This window comes from Microtus oregoni, unplaced genomic scaffold, assembly GCF_018167655.1.
Source record: "Microtus oregoni isolate MIOR12 unplaced genomic scaffold, Mior012 000048F_ref0000485, whole genome shotgun sequence".
Lineage (NCBI taxonomy): Eukaryota > Metazoa > Chordata > Mammalia > Rodentia > Cricetidae > Microtus > Microtus oregoni.
In genome coordinates, this window is record NW_024543222.1 from 16455028 (window position 1) to 16474458 (window position 19431).

At 42.3% G+C, this 19431-nt stretch overlaps 1 protein-coding gene across 1 annotated transcript in view; it reads left to right on the forward strand.

Annotated features, from left to right (window-relative positions):
- The first annotated feature begins 376 nt into the window (after window positions 1-376).
- Window positions 377-19431, forward strand: part of LOC121436031 (rho GTPase-activating protein 27-like) — a 31078-nt gene continuing 12023 nt past the window's right edge. Inside the window, 6 exon segments of the mRNA XM_041635605.1 lie at window positions 377-481; window positions 2304-2380; window positions 2536-2605; window positions 17895-17962; window positions 18210-18300; window positions 18917-19021. Of these exon segments, the coding sequence (XP_041491539.1) occupies window positions 377-481; window positions 2304-2380; window positions 2536-2605; window positions 17895-17962; window positions 18210-18300; window positions 18917-19021 (516 nt within the window).

Sequence of the window (19431 nt, forward strand, 5' to 3'; positions counted from 1 at the left end):
TTCCATGCTGGAGGTCATCTGGGAGAGGAGTAGGTGAGGGGTGGGACAGAACAGTCAGTACAAGGAATGATGGTGTCGTTAAGTCTGACAGGGAGGCCAGGGTCCCACCTTCCAGCTGCCCCACACAGGCAACATTGCCCAGATGGACACCCACCTTGTAGCTTAGGGCCTCTTACCAGGCCCCGCAAGCTCTGACTCCTAATGTCTTGGGGTGAAGCTCTGTCATTTTGAGACCTGGACAATAGGAGAGAGGGGAACACACCCTAGTCCCCAACCCTTGGAGTCGTGGTGGGACTTGAAGGCTACAGTAGAGATGGAACGAGGATAAAGTGGAGGATTTCTGTAAAATGGTGGCAGTGAAGGAGGGTCTGGTGCCATGCTGTGGAGAGTTTGGGACCTGCAGCTGAAGGAAACTGGGATTTTGGTCTGCAGATGCTATGAAAGCTTCAGAGGAAAGCAGATTCCCAAGGAAGATGCAGCAGTAAGGCAGACCAGGAGCCAGCCAGAGAGCTCAGTGCATCAAGGCTCAGCCAGGGAGTTCAGTCCTGAGTTCAGTCCCAGGAATCTACATGGTAGAAAACAACCCAGCCCCTACAAACTGTCTATTTCCCTCCACATGCATACAGTGGCACGTTCCCTTCTCTCTCTCTCTCTCTCTCTCTCTCTCTCTCTCTCTCTCTCTCTCACACACACACACACACACACACACACACACCAAATTTCACTTTAAGCGTTCACTTTGGCAATATGTATAGTAAAATTAGAAAGATACAGAGATTAATAACACAACCACCCTGTACAAGAATGGCATACACATTTATGCAGCGTTCCTTGTATATATTAAATAATATATATGAATATATATTAAATTTTACTACGAAAAGACAAAGCCAGGAGACTTACCCATGGGCTACCAAATGTACTCTGGTCTTTTTGTTGTTGTTGTTGTTGTTGTTGTTGTTGGGATAAGGGGTTGACATAGGGTCTCAACACTGTAGCCCAGGCTGGCCTTGAACTCACCTTGATCCTCCTGCCTGAGCCCTGTAAATAGTGGACTTCCTCTCTAAACTAATCATTCTTTGAGACAGCTCAGGCTGCTGTCCTACTACTATGTATCGAAGAAAGAATTTGACATTATGGCCTGCTGGGATTGCAGGACTGTGCCATCATGCCTCAATGCTGGGATGGAACCCAGGGGTTCACGAGCTGGACAATTACAACTGAGCTACATCCTGGACTTCTTATTATTGTGTATGTGGGGTAAGAATATGGCAGAGGGGGACAGTGCACATACAGAGGTAAGAGCACAGCTCTGTGGTGTTGATTCTATCCTTCAACCTTTATGTGGGTTCCGTTTATCAAACTCAGGCTTGCAGCAGCAGCAGCAGCAACAGCAAGCACCTTTATCCACAGAACCATCTAGGTGCCCTGCCCTGGACTTCTTAACCACATTATTCCATAAGAACACAATAAGCTTCGTTCTTAGCCAACTATATATTGGTTCTTTATTTCAGTATGAACTTATAACCTAATAAAAGGAATGAATTAGCCATTGCCACAGTAACTTGGTGGAACAAACCATTCTGGACTGTAGGGGTTAGAACAAGAATCCTTTCTGGTTTTCAGCTGGCTATGTTAGTGACGCCATAAAGCTGACTGGTTTCCAACTCTCTGCAGCCCAGTTCCACCCTTTTGACTCTGTAACAGAGTCAGCAGGTACCAAAGAGAAGCTCTCCTATGAAAACAAAGACCAGCACAGCGTCAAGAAGCCTCTGCAAACAAAACAAAAAACTGTGTGTAGTGGTATATACACACCTGTAATACCTACACTCAAGAGGTAGAAACAGGAGGATCAGAAGTTTAAGATAATTCTGTGCTAAGTAGTTTAAGTCCAGCCCAGACACTATGAGACCTTGTCTCAAGAAAAGAAAAATTCCATAATAACATGGGTGTAAAATATTTAACCCAGAGAAATTTGCATTCTCAAGGAAGCTTTGAGATGCTAATGAACGCCTAATAGTTTTAGTTATTTGTAAGGTGTGTTAGGAAGGCTGGTGGTGGTACCTGATGGGACTGGAGCAAAGACAATCGTCGCTGAGCCCAAACCTACATCAGGACTGATTAATTATGCATATTTCTTCCTCTTGTAAAATTCATAGAAATCAGCGAATTCTTCCTTCTAACAGGGATTAGTACCTTAGATTAATAGGTGTCAGATCATCTCACGCACACTTTGGGAGCTACCCGATGAGAAAACTGAGACAATTTCTTCACCCACTTGCAATCCTGTGCTTTCTTTGCAGGGCTTCCTGGGTTACTTCTTATCATCACTGTTCACCAAAGACCAGTTAATCATTGGCTCTGAAGAGTATGCAGGAAAGTACTGTGGCTTAAACAATAACATTTATTTAGGGTTCTTTCTCTACTAAATACAGTTAAAATCTTCTCCTATGCTATTTAATCTCTGTGCTCACTCTGTAAAGTGAAATCTCTGGCAGGTTATGATATTTCTGGGTCTCTCGCTTATGATTTTAGGTTCACCTGTGCAGCAGACATAAGGGAGTTTTATATGAGAGCCCTTTCCCTGACACCAAGAACTGAAAAGGTACTGCTTTGGACTGATTGTCTAACAGGATCATGAAGGTAAGCCTTGTAGATTTTCTTTAACTAACCACATTCTCCTTTAAACATTATAATCATCAAAGGATTGAACTGGATTGTGAAAAGCTAGTTACTGCTGAAGGGAACTAGATGCGAATCTGTAACCTCTCAGTGGTTTGGACTTGTCCATCACCTAGAAATAATCACTTCTGCCACTGGGATGGGGAAGTCCACACTTTTCTTCACTGTTTATATGGTGTGAAATAAAAAAAATGGTTCTCTATATCTGATAGTGGTCTTGCAAATCTCACTTGATCTTGAAGCTATATAGTATACCTCAAATAGTAGTTGAAATAATTGAAACACATTTTTTATTTCTCTTCATTAAAATCCTGGAAGTTCTGGGTATAAGCAATGGCACAGAGAAACTGCCCAACTCGACCACTCTGTTCAGAAAGATTTATTGGGGATTCAAACTGCCAAGGCCATCTCTTGTGGAGGGCAGAGAGAAGAGAAAAATGGCAGAAAAGCAAACAGACAGTACATGACAGTAAGCAGGACAGGGATCTGGGTTGACACAGGCTGTGGGGATTGATTTGGATGAGGTGCCCCTGCCTGAGGTAGTTTACCTTTGGGGGAAGGTTAAGAGGAACCCACCTTTAGGCTTGTTTACCTGGCAATGATCCTTCTGTTTACCTGGACATCTTCCTTCTGTTTAGGACAATGTCAGCAGCACTGCTGTTTGGAGAGAGGGTGGCTTTGGACCTGACAGTGGGGATGTGGCTTACATCAGAGAGCTCACTTAGCATAGATGAGGTCCTAGATTTGAGCCTCAGTGCCATGAAGTCAAAATCAAATTCTAGGATGGATTGCAATTCAAAATCCTAACAGCTTCAACTGCTTTCCAGCCTTTGAGGTGGAAGCTTTGAGTTACTTGTGTGTGGAAAAGTCAGGCCAGAAGTTCTCGTGTGCTGTAGAGATGGTACTCCTGTACCCATAGTGCAACTAATGAATTTAGAAACCCTGGAGTTGGCATTGCTGAAGAACCTGTGCGTGATCTGAAGGAAGGTATGTTTTCATATCACTTTGTCTTCGTTGGGGTGTCTACTGCTGTGAGGAGACACCATCACCATAGCAACTCTTTTTTTTAAAAAAAATTTATTATGTATATAGTGTTCTGGGCACCAGATCTCATTATAGATGGGTGTGAGCCATCATGTGGTTGCTGGGAATTGAACTCAGGACCTCCAGAACAGCAGTCAGTTCTCCTAACCTCTGAGCCATCTCTCCAGCCCCACCATAGCAACTCTTATAAAGGAAAACACAAATTGGGGCTGCTTACAGTTCCAGAGGTTTAGTCCCTTATCATCATGGTGGGAGGCAGGGCAGTGTACAGGCAGACATGGTGCCAGAGAAGGAGTTGAGAGTTCTACATCTTGATCCACAGGAAAGTGTACTACAACTTTATTCATATAGCTTGAGCATTGGAGACCTCAAAGCTCATCCCCACAATGACACTGTGGTAGTTTGAAAGAAAATGGCCCCCAAAAGGAATGGCACTATTAGGAGGTGTGACTTTGTTGGAGGAAGTGAGTTGCTGTAGGGGTGGACTTTGAGGTCTCTTATGCTGAAGCTACTGCTAGTGGGACAGACCATTTCCTGTTGCCTGCATATCAAGATGTAAGGACTCTCAGCTGCTCCAGCACTATGTCTGCCTACACAGCACATCGCACCATGATGATAATGGACTAACGTCTGAAAATGTAAGACACCCCAGTTAAATGTTTTTCCTTTATAAGAGTTGCTATGGTCATAGTGTCTCCTAGAAACCCTAAGACAGAAGTTGATACCAGAGACTGGGGTATTGTTGTGATAAGGCCTGACCATGCTCTTGTTTGAAGAAATATGAACCTTGGTACTGAGGATTAGAAAAGCAGTTGAACACTTAAGAGCAGCTTAATAGGCCATACTAGTAGGAGCATGGAAGGCAGTGGTACTGAGGGTGATTTGAACTAGGGGCTGGGGTGGGGGCTAACTCTAAAGGTTTCAAAGGGGAATTAAATAATTATTAATACATGGACTATAGATCATTCTTGTGATATTTTGGTGAAAAATGTGGCTGCCTTTTACCCTTGTTCCAAGAGTCTGCCTGAGGCTCAAGTGAAGAGTTTTGGATTAATTCCATTGGCAGAGGAAATCTAGTATAGACTCTGTCGTGTGGTTATTAGTGGTTAGTCTAATGAAGACTTATAATAAAAAAGGAGAAATCTGAGCAAGAAAAAAATACAAGCTATGGAATAATTTGAGGAGAAAAGGAGCACCAGGAATGGAGTGAAGTGGAGCTAGGTCCTGTGCTCAAGGAGACAAACAGATGCAGAAGTGGAATGAAGGGAGTGGGGAACCTCGGGGCCAGAGCCCATCCAGACTACTTTCCAATTTGTGAAAAGGAATTAAAGACAAGTTTGGAGCCAGGTGTAGTGGTGCATGTCTTTAATCCCAGCACTGGAAAGGCAGAGGTGAGCAGATCTCTGAGTCTGAGGCCAGCCTATTGAAGTCAAGCTCAGCAGGTCAGAGAAACTAGAGAGGAGATGTGGATTGGTAACTACTAAACACACACACAGGAAACTTATCTGAGGGGGCAAAGCTTAATTCTTCATTTTATTTTTCTTTTATTCCTTTTATAGTACCTAAGACAAAAATTTCTATGCAAGAAAAGATTACCTCACAACCACAAGTTATGTATTTTCCAAAAACAAAATCTTTACACAGGATGAAATCACATTATGATCACAAGTCACATGCTTTTCTTGGAAGCCCACAAGTAGTTAAACATTTTCCTTTGCATTAATTTTCCCACCATCACATCTTCATCCCAAAGAATGATTCTTTTATTATTAATTATTACGTTTTAAGCAAGTCAAGCACATTTTGTCAGTCCCTTATACTAGCAGGCAGCTGTTTGTGGCTCTAGTGCACTCCCTCTATTTCTACTCTACAAGTGGTCTAGCTAACCATCTATTTTTCTTTTTTCTTTACACATACTAGGGTCATTTCATTTCTTTTCACGACTTTGTTTTTTTTAAGATGCATACCAAAACATGTGATTAATTTTGTAAGTTACACGACTAAGGAACTCAGACCTAACCGTGGGTGGTAGGGACATAATTGCTTTCTTTTCCCATCAGCCTGTTTTTTTCACAGGAAGAATTCATGGGTCTAGAATGCATGAAACTCCTTTGTTCTTATTTTCTGTCCTCAGTAAGTTTTACATCTTGCTAAAGGGGAATAACTTCTATCCTTATTTTTGTCTTTCTCATATTTCTTATTGGCCCAATTGCCAGAATTACCTAAACCTTTCCCCTAATCATCTTTACTAACTGTCCTAACTACCTAACTATCTTTAAGTCGTTGATCCAACTAAGCATCATTGCTCTTATAAAACAAATCATCACTGGGCAACTGACTTTAATTATATTAGATACAGTGGGACTCCTTCACACAGTAACCACATCATACCAAGTACAGTACGAACACAATAGCAGCAAGCAGGAGAAAGTGCAGAAAAGCAAGGGGCTTTCTGGGGATAAACCCTCTGAGGCTTTGCCTCTCCATGGTGCACCCATCATAGCTATCTGGTGGATTGTATCCCATAAGCTCTATTGCTGACTACAGCTCCTCCAATATGGCCACCATCACCAACCTGGTCTACGGAGCAAGTTCCAGAACAGTCAGGCTTAAGCAGTGAAGGAAACTTGGAAACAGAAAGCTGGTGAAGGAGTAATTGGGAGATCTCTGAGTTCAAGACCAGCCCAGTCTACAGAGCAAGTTCAGAACAGCCAAGATTAGGCAGTGAAGGAAACTATCAAAACCAGAAAGCTGGTAAAGATGTTAGTGAACAAGGGGGCCATGTTCCAGCCCCCAGTAACCAGCAGAACTTGGTAGCTTTGGCCAATGAGGTTCTGGCTTCAAAGATAGAAAAAAAGGCATTATGAAGCTTTCCTCCATGACTAAGGAAAATCACTGAGGCCAGGCATGTTTCAGGAGTGTCCCTAAACAGAGGCCTAAAGAGACTGTTGTGTGAGCTGTGAAGGTGAAGCCTGGATTGTCTTGAAGATCCCATGATGTTAGTGATGCCAGAGCCTTGGGATACCTGCCAAGGACAGCTGCTATCAGGGAGTGGCACCTGCCCCAAGAGAAAGAACTATGTTGCAGTCAACAAAGCTGAAAGGAATTAGAGATCTGAAAAGCATTTTAACATCAGACATGGAGATGCAGAGTTTGCAGTTTGCCCAGCTGGTTTTTGGTCTTGCTTTGGTCCAATATTTCCTCATTATACTCCCTTCCTATGTTTTGGAATAATATGTAATGAGAGCGTTTGGGGGACAGCCCCGAGACCCTCTCAGGGTTCAGAGAGGAAGCAGCAGCCAGTGAAGGATACGGATGTCTGAGAACAAATGAATCTCTCATACAATGCTTTTCTAATTCAGTTTCTTTATTGTTCTGCTTCTAGTCTGTCCTACCTCTTCATTCCCCCTAGCTGCTTCTTCCAGCTTCTTCTCTCTAACTTCAAAAATCTTTTTCTTCCAAGAACCTTGAAGTGATACAGAAATTACAAGAATTACCTCTCACTGGTCAAAGTCACATTCCTAGGATAAGCCATAAGGAGTTGAGCCATTGCCATGGCTACACAAGTGTTTCAAGATTTCAGGAGTAAAACTATAACCAGATGGGAGTGGGCACAGTGCCCAGTGACAAAGTTTCAGACGCAGGTCTATTGTTAGTAGGCTGGCAAGTGAAGAACTGGCATGCTTCTCTTAGGGTGCTTTGTGTAGTAATGTTGGTTGGACATCTGTGACTCTGGCCCTGTACATAGCTGTAAGGTTTTAAACTTATGATCTATTTACAAAAAGTCTTTAGTCTAGTTTAAACTTGCTTTGAGATGAAAGTGAGCTAACTGTGAGCAGTTAATCTGAGCAAAAGAACAAGGCAGGCTGTTAAGTGTCCACAGTCCTTGTGGGACAAATAGACCCAGTTATGAAGCATGCCCCAGCATAGATTCTATAATCAAAACTAAATAGCTAAATGAAAATTCATCTTCCTAACCACCCACAGATATATGTGCCCACAAGGCTGAGATGCTATCATGAGATTACATATACACATTGCATAAAAATGCATGGTAATAGGGAGATATCACAGCTGTTATCGCACAAGCAAGATTACAATGAAAGCAATAGTTTTCAGCGTCAGTGTCCCTGCAGACCCTGCTTGGCAGGGTTCCTCCATCTGAGAATAAGATTGCCGCTTGTTGGTTTCCGGCCACCAGGCTAGCTTAGACCCAAAATAATTACACAGAAACCACATTAATTAAATCACTGCTTGGCCCATTAGCTCTAGCTTTTTATTGGCTAACTCTTATATTAATTTAACCCATTTTTATTAATCTGTATATTGCCATGTGGCTGTGACTTACTGGGTAAGTTTTTAGCATCTATCTCCGGGGACTCCATGGCTTCTCTCTGACCCACCCTTCTTTCTCCCAGCATTTAGTTCCATCTTTCCTGCCTATCTAAGTTTTGCCCTGTTATAGGTCCAAACCAGTTTCTTCATTAATGGTAATCACAGAATACAGAGGGAAACCCCACATCAGGTTGACATCTGAATTATCAATTGCTGTAAGCTGTAATTACATCATGGCCCACAATAGCTCATGATAAACACTCCTGACAGTTATGTATATCCTGTGATATTATATGTTGGAAGTATTGATCAGCTTTTTGAGTTTACAGGGGATTCAGTTAAGAAATTGCATGAATCTCAGAAGAGACTTTGAACTTTAGACTTTTAAATAAGTTTGAGACTGATATAGACTATGGGGACTTTTGAAGTTGGGACTGAATGCATTTTTTGCTTTGTGATGTGTTCCTTCAAGTCTTTGGGGGCCAGGGAGTGAAATGTTGTGGTTTGAAAGAAATATACTCCCTCCGCCTCCAACAAGGTCATATCTACTCCAACAAAACCATACCTCATAATAGTGCCACTACCTTTGGAGATCATTTTCTTTTAAACCACTGTTGTAGAATTATTATTAATAATTTAATAATGTATTGCTTTAAGATGTGTTGCATTTTTTATGCTGTGGAACTTTTTTTTAAATTTTATTAATTTATTTATTTTTTAATTGAAAAAAAATTTCCGCCTCCTCCCAGCCTCCCATTTCCCTCCCCCTCCTCCCACTCCTCTCCTCCTCCCCCACTCCTCTCCCCCTCCCTCTCCAGTCTGAAGAGCAGTCAGGGTTCTCTGCCCTGTGGAAAGTCCAAAGTCCTCCCCCCTCCATCCTGGTTTAGTAAGGTGAACATGCAAACTGGCTAGGCTCCCACAAAGCCAGAACATGAAGTAGGATCAAAACCCAGTGCCATTATCCTTGGCTTCTCAGCAGCCCTCATTGTCCGCCATATTCAGAGAGTCCGGTTTTATCCCATGCTTTTTTTCAGTCACAGTCCAGCTGGCCTTGGTGAGCTCCCAATAGATCAGCCCCACTGTCTCCGTGGGTGGGTGCACCCCTTGTGGTCCTGACTTCTTTGCTCATGTTCTCCCTCCTTCTGCTCCTCATTGGTACCTTGGGAGCTCAGTCCGGTGCTCCAGTGTGGGTCTCTGTCTCTATCTCCACCCATTGCCAGATGAAGGTTCTATGGTGATATGCAAGATATTCATCAGTATGGCTATAGGATAGGGTCATTTCAGGTTCCCTATCCTCAGCTGCCCCAGAAACCAACTGGGTATATCACCCTGGGCACCTGGGAGCCCCTCTAGGTCCATGTCTCTTGCCAACCCTAAGATGGCTCCCTTAATTAAGATATGTGCTTCCCTGCTCCCTTATCCAACCTTCCTTTATCCCAATCATCCCGTTTCCCCAAGTTCCCCCATCCTCCCCTTCTCACTTTTCTCTCCCCATCTCCCCTTACCCCCTCCCACCCCACCCCCAAGATTCCAATTTTTTGCCTGGCAATCTTGTCTACTTCCCATAACCAGGAGGATAGCTATATGTTTTTCTTTGGGTTCACCTTCTTATTTAGCTTCTTTAGGATATCAAATTATAGACTCACTGACCTTTATTTATGGCTAGAAACTAATTATGAGTGAGTACATCCCATGTTCATCTTTTTGGGTCTGGGTTACCTCATTCAGGATAGTGTTTTCTATTTCCATCCATTTGCATGCAAAATTCAAGAAGTCATTGTTTTTTTACCGCTGAGTAGTACTCTAATGTGTATATATTCCACACTTTCTTCATCCATTCTTCCATTGAAGGACATCTAGGTTGTTTCCAGGTTCTGGCTATTACAAATAATGCTGCTATGAACATAGTTGAACAAATGCCCTTGTCATATGATCAGGCATCTTTTGGGTATATTCCCAAGAGTGGCTTGCTGGGTCCAGGGGTAGGTTGATCCTGAATTTCCTGTGAAACCACCACACTGCTTTCCAAAGTGGTTGCACAAGATTGCATTCCCACCAGCAATGGATGAGGGTACCCTGTAGTGATAAGTCCCACCCCTACGGGGGCATGTTTGCCTCGGGCTAATGTTTGCCTATAAATTTGGTGAGCGTGCTCCCAGCCGCTGCTTCTGCTTTCCTGGTCTCCGCGGGAATGGTGGTTCTGTAAGTCTATTAAAGCTATATATATATATATATATATATATATATATATATATATATATTTACAATCTTTCTGCATTCGTTTACGCTGTTACATTTTGGCGTCCAACGTCAGGCTATTTTGCCCCCGACTCAAGCGGGTAGCCCACTAGCTAACACAGCACCCTCCCTGGTGCTGTTTTTTAGTTTGTAACTTGGGCCCTAGTGCCGAGTCCGAGACACACTCAGCCACACAGTCCCATTCTGCCCCTCCTGCTCGCCAGAGCAATTAACCCCTTCCTGCCTGCCTTGGCTAAGTTTGGAGCAGAACCCCACTGCCTGAATTAGCAGAAACTCAAGTACCTGTGGTTTTGCCCTGATACAAAGTGACTTGGCCCGACGGTGGTGGTGCATGCCTTCAATCCCAGCACTTGGGAGGCAGAGGCAGGCGGATCTCTGTGAGTTCGAGGCCGGCCAGGTGGTGGTGGTGCATGCCTTTAATCCCAGCACTTGGGAGGCAGAGGCAGGCGGATCTCTGTGAGTTTGAGGCCAGCCTGGTCTACAAGAGCTAGTTCCAGGACAGGCTCCAAAAACACAGAGACCACCACTGGCAGGAACCGATCATTGCAGGTAAAAAATTTTTCTTTTATAAATAAAATGTCGGAACACGTTAGTATTCAAGAATTTAACAGGTTTTTTAATTGTACCATGTGGGAGATTTTACAAGAGGTGTCTTTCACCCCACATCTATGGATCCTTCTGGGATTCGTAGTTTTCATTGGCACTAAATTGTTTGATAATAGAAATATGATAAAGTCTTTATGAGATGAATCCAGGATTCTTAAGGCAGAGATTGAACGCTTAAAAACAATTGAGAATGACAACAATCTTCTCAAGAATCAGTTTGAAGTTCTCCAGGCTGATGTTAAGGAGAAATTCATTACTATGGAAGAGGGAACAGCTGATTTGGATCGTAAGCTTCGGTCCCTTTCTGTAGGAAATGAAACATTAACTGAGATAATCAAAACTGCTGAATGTGACAATCGGATTTTGTCTAAAGCTTATGACAGATTGACGGAAAGATTGTTAATACAAGAAGGCACGGTTTATGCCATAAAAATTATGTCCAAAGATGAGATGTTATCTCTAACGGACAAACTTCATACTTTAGAATCCTCAATGAAGGCTTTGGAACATAGTTCTGGACAGGAGATTCAGACATTGCAGAAGGCAATGGTGAATAGAATTGAAAAGATTGAGGAATTTCTAAATTCTGATGAAGAAGAGCAAAGGGTAGAAAGGCAAATTTTAACTACATCTGTGGGTAAATCTCTCCGGGAAAATTTCCACAAAGCTCTACCTACAGCTGTACCTGCCTTTCCATTAATAACAACAGAGAAGGTGATTGATTCCAGAAACCCTAGGGTCATCAAGGAGGATACACGGGAGCCTGTCCGTATGAATGATCTCAAGGAAATAAAACAGGCTGTCATGACTTTTGGGATGCAAGCCTCTTTTGTTAAAGAGATGCTAAGATCTTGGGCCACGACAAGCAGAGCAACCCCCTTGGACTGGCTCCAGCTGAGCTCTGTGGTACTTGAGAGTGGACCGCAATTGAAATGGAAATGCTTATTCAGGCAAGAGGCTAGACTCTTAGAACAGCAGGAAAAAGCAAAGGGAATTAACATTTCCCTAGATAAAATTCTAGGTGAAGGGCTCTTTTCTGACCCTCAGGAACAAGCTAATTTGGATGAAAACACACTCTCCATGTGTACTACAGCAGCCTTAAGTGCTTGGGACAGGGTGCAAGACCCAGGACAGAGAATGGAATCATTTGTCAGAGTTAAACAGGGTCAGAGAGAACCCTTTAGTGACTTTTTACAAAGATTAACTAAGGCTGTACAAATAGGGATATCTGACCCAGAAGCAAGACGTATAATGATTGAGTCTTTGGCTTATGAAAATGCAAATGTGGAATGCAAAAGGATTTTGGGGCCTTTAAAGCTCAGATCAGCACCCTTGGAAGAATGGGTCTTGCATACACTCAATGTTGATACATTTGATTATGGCACTGAAGCATGGGTAGAAGAAGCAATTTCCAATGGTAAAAGGAGACACCAGAATACCAAATGTTTTAATTGTGGCAAAATGGGTCATATGAAAAGGAATTGTAGACAACGGATTTTCAGAAATAATAATAATAATAATAATGCATCTTTCAGAAATAATAATAATAATGCATCTTCTAGAAATAACAGAAATAGGAGGACTCAGCCTTCAGGTTTATGTAGAAGATGTGGAAAAGGCAGACATTGGACGAATGAATGCAGGTCTACAAAAGATAGACAAGGCAACCTGATACAGTCGGGAAATGTGAGAGGGGGCCTCACAGGCCCCCATGGCAAACATGGTTCAGTCATTTCCAGTTTCTGCAGAGAACGTGCCTCGTCAGGACAATTAGGAAGCCCCATGCCTACTGTTACAAGCAATAATATCAGAAAGATAAGTTACGTGTGTTTTGGCAAACTTCTATAAATGATCAAAGACCTAAACTGAGAGTGTGTGTAAATGGCATTTTTATTACTGGCCTGCTGGACACAGGTGCTGATGTAAGTATCATTACCCCAGAATCTTGGCATCCGTATTGGCCTCTTCAGAATGTAAATGTTCAGCTCCTGGGAATTGGAACCTTATCTCGAGTAAGGCAGAGCACGAGATGCGTTGAATGTATAGGGCCAGAGGGACAAATAGGAAAATTAAGGCCATATGTAGCCAATATCGCAATGAATTTATGGGGTCGTGACCTATTACAACAATGGAATACCGAAATTAACATTCCTGCTACTTCTAGAGCCTATATTTCTGAGAATAATATTAAAAGATATTACAAACAGAGAAAACTGGCCATTAGGGCTGTGCAAGAACAAGCAATTGATGTCCCTTCAGAGATACCAACAGCCTTACCTCTAAAATGGTTGACTGAGAAACCAATATGGACAAAGCAATGGCCCTTAGCTGAGGAAAAATTACAGGCTTTAGAACAGCTGGTACAAGAACAACTAGATGCTGGACATATAGAAGAATCTACCAGCCCTTGGAATTCTCCTGTATTTGTCGTTAAGAAAAAATCAGGTAAATGGAGGATGGTGACAGATCTCAGGGCCATCAACAAGGTTATTCAACCTATGAGCCCTCTGCAATCTGGAATTCCTTTGCCCTCTTTATTACCAAAAGGATGGCCTCTCATAGTTATTGATTTAAAGGATTGGTTTTTCACTATACCTTTGCAAAAAGAAGATAGAGAAAAATTTGCCTTCACAGTGCCTACTTATAACAATTCTCAACCTTCGAAGAGGTACCACTGGGCCGTCCTCCCCCAGGGTATGTTAAATAGCCCCTCCCTGTGCCAATATTTTGTGAACCAACCATTGCAAATAATACGCAAGAAATTTCCCAAATCTATAGTATACCATTACATGGACGACATCTTGTTATCCGATTCAAACATGGATACCTTGAACAGACTGTTTGAAGAAATAAAGATACTTTTACCCAAATGGGGATTGCAAATCGCTCCTGAAAAGATTCAGAAGGGAGATTCTGTTAATTATTTAGGTTATAAAATAGGTTTGCAAAAAATTAAGACACAAAAAGCACAAATTAGGAGAGATCGCCTACGGACTCTTAATGACTTTCAAAGACTGTTAGGAGACATTTCCAGTCTACGACCAGCTATTGGAATAACACCTGATTTAATAATTCATTTGAACAAAACCTTGGATGGTGATAAAGATTTAAGTGGTCCCAGAGAATTAACAGCTGAAGCAGAAAAGGAACTGACAATGATTGAGGAAAAATTACAACAGGCACATGTGGACAGGGTGAATCCAGAGCTCGATTGTATTCTCGTCATACTACCATCAAAAATTTCTCCTACAGGAATTTTAATGCAGAGAGATGATATTATTTTGGAATGGATCTTTTTACCACATAAACCAAGTAAGAAACTGAAAACTTATGTGGAAAAAGTCTCTGAGTTAATTATAAAAGGCAAGCTGAGACTTTGTCAACTAGCAGGCATAGACCCAGCAGAAATTATAGTGCCTTTCACTGCTGATGAACTAAAGAAATTATGGGAAGATAATGAACCATGGCAAAGAGCTTGTGCTAATTTTTTGGGAGACATTAATAACAACTATCCAAAAAGCAAGAGGCTTAACTTCATAAAGAGAACTTCTTGGATTCTTCCTCGAATCGTTCGTGATGCTCCAATAACTGGAGCCCGTACATTCTATACTGATGCCAATAATTCAGAAAAGGCAGGTTACAAATCAGAAGACTTGGGTAAGGTGGAACAAAGTCCTTATAATTCTGTCCAGAAGGCGGAATTATATGCCATTCTTATGGTGCTAAGCGATTTTAAAGAACCTATTAATATAGTCACTGATTCACAATACGCAGAAAGAGTTATTTTACATATTGAAACTGCTGATTTTTTACCTGATGATACAGAACTAACCTCATTGTTTCTCCAGGTTCAAGATTTGATCAGGAACAGGCTTTGCCCTATGTACATAACACACATCCGATCCCATACGGGTCTGCCAGGTCCTCTAGCACAAGGTAATGCAGAAATTGATCAATTATTGATTGGCAGTGTGCTACAAGCCTCTGAATTTCATAAAAAACATCATGTTAATAGCAAAGGTTTGAAGAAAGAGTTTTCAATTACATGGCAACAAGCTAAGGAGATTGTAAAGAAATGCCCTACTTGCTCTTTCTATAACCAAACGCCACTGCCTACAGGGGCTAATCCAAAGGGCACCCAAAGGAATGAAATCTGGCAGATGGATGTGTTCCACTTTGCAGAATTTGGCAAATTAAAATATGTTCATCACACCATTGACACTTATTCAGGCTTTCAGTGTGCAACTGCTTTAAGTTCAGAAAAAGCTGATTCAGTAATCACTCATTTATTAGAAGTCATGGCTATCATGGGTATACCTACACAAATAAAGACAGATAATGGTCCTGCTTATGTCTCTAGGAAAATGAAACAGTTTTTTGATTATTACAATATCAAGCATGTTACAGGTATACCATACAATTCTACAGGTCAAGCAGTCATAGAAAGATCAAATCGAACTACAAAGGATATGTTGAACAAACAGAAAGGGGTGGAAAACACCCCCAGAAATAGGTTACATAATGATTTGTTAACCTTGAATTTTCTCAACGCTAATGAGAAGGGGACAACGGCTGCAGAAAGACATTGGATAATGGAAAAGTCTACTGAACTAAATCAACCAGTTTATTTCAAGGATGTGCTGACCTCACAATTGAAGCCAGGAGATGTGCTACGTTGGGGAAGGGGTTTTGCTTTTATCTCCACAGGTGAGGAAAAATTGTGGATACCGTCAAAATTAATAAAGGTTCGGTTTGAAGAAGAGAAGCCACTTGGAAAAGATAAATAGCAATTCATTCACAAGGATGGTGAGCATACTGATGGTAAGAAATACAGATAGGTTGGGGGCAGGGTTCTTTTCTTATCTCCACAGGAAAATACTCATCTTCAAAGAAATTGAAGGACCCTGAATATTTAATTACTGATGGATGGACACATTTTGTAAGTATTAATTTTTATTTATATGTCTTATTAAACATTTCTTTATAAATATATAGAGCTGGTTTTGAAGTTGGACTCTGGCTCAGTCCCTCTCCAATTCCAAGCCTGTTAGTAAGAGAAAAACCCAGAGTTTCTGGAGTTTCTGTCTCATGTCAAGAGCCATGATATGGGACAGAAAGAAATAGAGTTTAGAAAACATCTTCATATCTATCATACTTTTCATTGAATATATCTATCATGCCTTTCATTGAATATATATATGTATGTCTATATATGTCAATATGATTAATGTTTAAGTTTTTCACAATGAACAATGAGTTTTTCCTGAAGTGACATTTGAAGTTTCCAGGAAGAAGATGGGGCCCCAGAACAACAACTCTACCTGGTTGATATGACATCATGATACTGATAGCTCTACTACAAGACCTGTTTTGGATACCAGCACAAGATGATCCCAACTTGGTTAGCTGAAATGGTGCACATCTTGTACAACATTCTGGCCAGACCTCCACAAAATACTCAGAGACTATTTGCAATTTTAAAAGACATTGATCTTGAAATTTAACCATCATTTTACTTTCACAGGATCCCCCAGAAGGAACGTCGCCCCCATGACAGCTGGAAGTAATTCTAGAGGACGACGTCCCCTCTCCCAGTAAAGTTTACCCCTGGGTTTAGGGACATCATTTAGGGGTTGGGAGGTTGGGGGAGGAATTTTATAAGCTCAGGGATCATTTTGAAAAAAAAAAAGAGGGAATGATGGGATAATAGATTTATAATTGTGAGTTACTGCTTTTAGACAAATATATTGGGATCGATTCTTGTATATTGATACAAAGTTAAATTATATTGACTATTGTATGCATGCATGTTTCTATTGTGTATTGTGTGTTTGTGTATTGATATATATTTGCCATATTGCAATGTATATTTGTACAGTGTTTATATTTGGAGGTCATTATCCTCATTTGTTACACAGTTGTTTATTGTCTTAGTCTTTAAGTTAGATAGATATGGAGAATTATATAGATAAATAGTCATCTAAGTTTGTCGTTTATAATTAGACTAATCAGGTTCTCTAGATATATAGAGATTATACTCAGTATAGATAGATAATCTTCGACCTCTTCAAAGAGCTGTAGAAAATGGCCTTTAATCTAACTCAGAGTTTCGTGATAGGGAGACACAATTGCTCCTGGCAACACCGCTCTTTTCCTGAGAGAATGTTGAGCACCAAAGACACTCCATCTGGAGCCTTTCTATTTGGCAGAACTGGCCTTTGGGCAAAGAAATGCCCATACCTCAACCACTGACACAGATACAGAGCGTGCATCAATGGATAAAACAGGACTGTCATATCCTGCCAAGACAGGGTAAGATAGTTTTGAAAAGTTCCTTGCCTTTAATAATGGTATGTCAGTTATGTTAGGCCTTAGCCAAAACTGGGTGACTCAACGTTGCAAACGAGACTTTGGGTGATTGCCCAGGTAGTCAGTTGTCTCTGTCAATTGTTGCACATTTTGGATATATCTCGTTTGTTGAGTAGTGTTTATTCCCTTCTCAGATCTTTGACAGAGTTGAAGTTTATATAATTGTAGTTACTCTCTACATTATTTGGATTCCTTGAGATAGAATGTTTAGCAAAGCTTTTGTTCTCAATATTGTTTGTTATATTTATTATTTGTTGTTATTGTATATAGTTGTATTTGGTTTGGTTCTGTCTTATTTAGACAAAAAGGGGAGATGTAGGGATAAGTCCCGCCTCTTGGGGGGCGTGTTCGCCTCGGGCTAATGTCTGCCTATAAATTTGGCGAGAGTGCTCCGAGCTCTCTCTTTTGCTTTCCTGGTCTCCCAGCCATTGCTTCTGCTTTTCTGGTCTCCGCGGGAACGGTGGTTTTGTAAGTCTATTTCTACATTCAAGCTATATATATATATATATATATATATATATATATATATATATTTACAATCTGTCTGCATTCGTTTACGCCGTTACAATAACCATTTCCCCTTCCCCTCGTTCTCTTAGATCAAGACCCTGGACAAGGCCGGTGTGCTCCACCGTACCAAAACAGTGGACAAGGGGAAGAGACTTCGGTGAGGGCCTGTCCAGACCCCAACCGTGGCAGAGTGGGCCGCGATGATCCAGTTCCCCAAGTGCTAATCTCCCTTATGCCACGCTCTTACTAATCCTCGTGGTGTGGTGACCATGCAAAGTCCTGTGAGGAAACTGAGGCACCTAAGGTTCCTTGCCTGCCATCTATTATGTGGTGGGAATCCAATTCTGTGGGGGTGAGTCCTCTAGATCTCAACCCCGCCCACCCCCACCTCCCTCTGTCCTCAGGAAGAAACACTGGAGCGCCTCCTGGACGGTGCTGAAAGGCGGCGTCCTGACCTTCTTCAAGGACTCGAAAACCTCAGCTGCGGGTGGCCTGGTGAGACCTGTCACTGAGCAAGGGAGACCTTCTGCTCTTGTTTTCTGAGCTGGCTTAGAAAAGGCTGGTTTAACATCTTTTTTAAAAAACACTTATTTATTTATTTATTTTACAATATCCTGTCTGTGTGTGTGCCTGCAGGCCAGAAGAGGGCACCAGACCTCATTACAGATGGTTGTGAGCCACCATGTGGTTGCTGAGAATTGAACTCAGGACCCTTGGAAGAGCAGGTAATGCGCCTAACCACTGAGCCATCTCTCCAGCCCGGAAAGGCTGGTTTAGAAGATGGGTTCCCAAGTACCAAAGTAGCTGGATAGTGGCAAAGAGGGACAATGCTGGCAGGTTCGCCACAGTACATACACTCCAGCTACTGGGGCCTGCAGAACAGGGTCCTTGGTGATAGACAGCTCCAGTCTGGAGAGCTGGGAGGCTGGGGCCTGGCATACCTGCTCACAAAATGGGGTTGGGCTCCTTCTTCTTTTCCTTTCTGCTGGCTAGCAGGTCCTAGGACAAAGATGCTCTAGGAGCCTGGTGTATTGGTCCACGTATTTTAGCAAGCCCATCTGGCTGGATGCCCCTTGTAATTTTGCCTCCTCCATTCCTTCCTTCTCCACAGAGGCATCCTTCCAAGCTCTCCACCCCGGAGTACATGGTCGAACTGAAGGGGGCCTCTCTCGATTGGGACCCCAAAGACAAATCCAGCAAGAAGAATGTGTTAGAGGTGAGTGGTGGGATTGGGGGAAGGGGCCCCTAAATCCCACTGCAGACAGGGCCCAGGAATGGGGTCCTGCAGAAAGTGGGGCTGGAGTGCTCAAGACTCAAAGTCAAGGCTGCCCCATCTTGGGTTCAGTGTTCATCGTGTTGTCCGAAAGTCCCCACTCTGGGTATAGAGTTCATAGCCCTTGCCACTGAGGGTAAGAACCAGGTCTCTGGGAGATGAAACTGCCATCCCCGGAGGGACCCTCTCTCAGCCACCAGTCTGAGACTGAGAACTGAGTCTAGCCACTCACTGTGATGGGCTGAGCCAGCGACCTGCTTTCACTGACCAGAGCCCAGACTCCAGTTTTTATTGGGTCCCCAATGAATAGACTAGTGACAAGTTGGTCTGGTTTCCCAGCAGGTAGAAAAAGA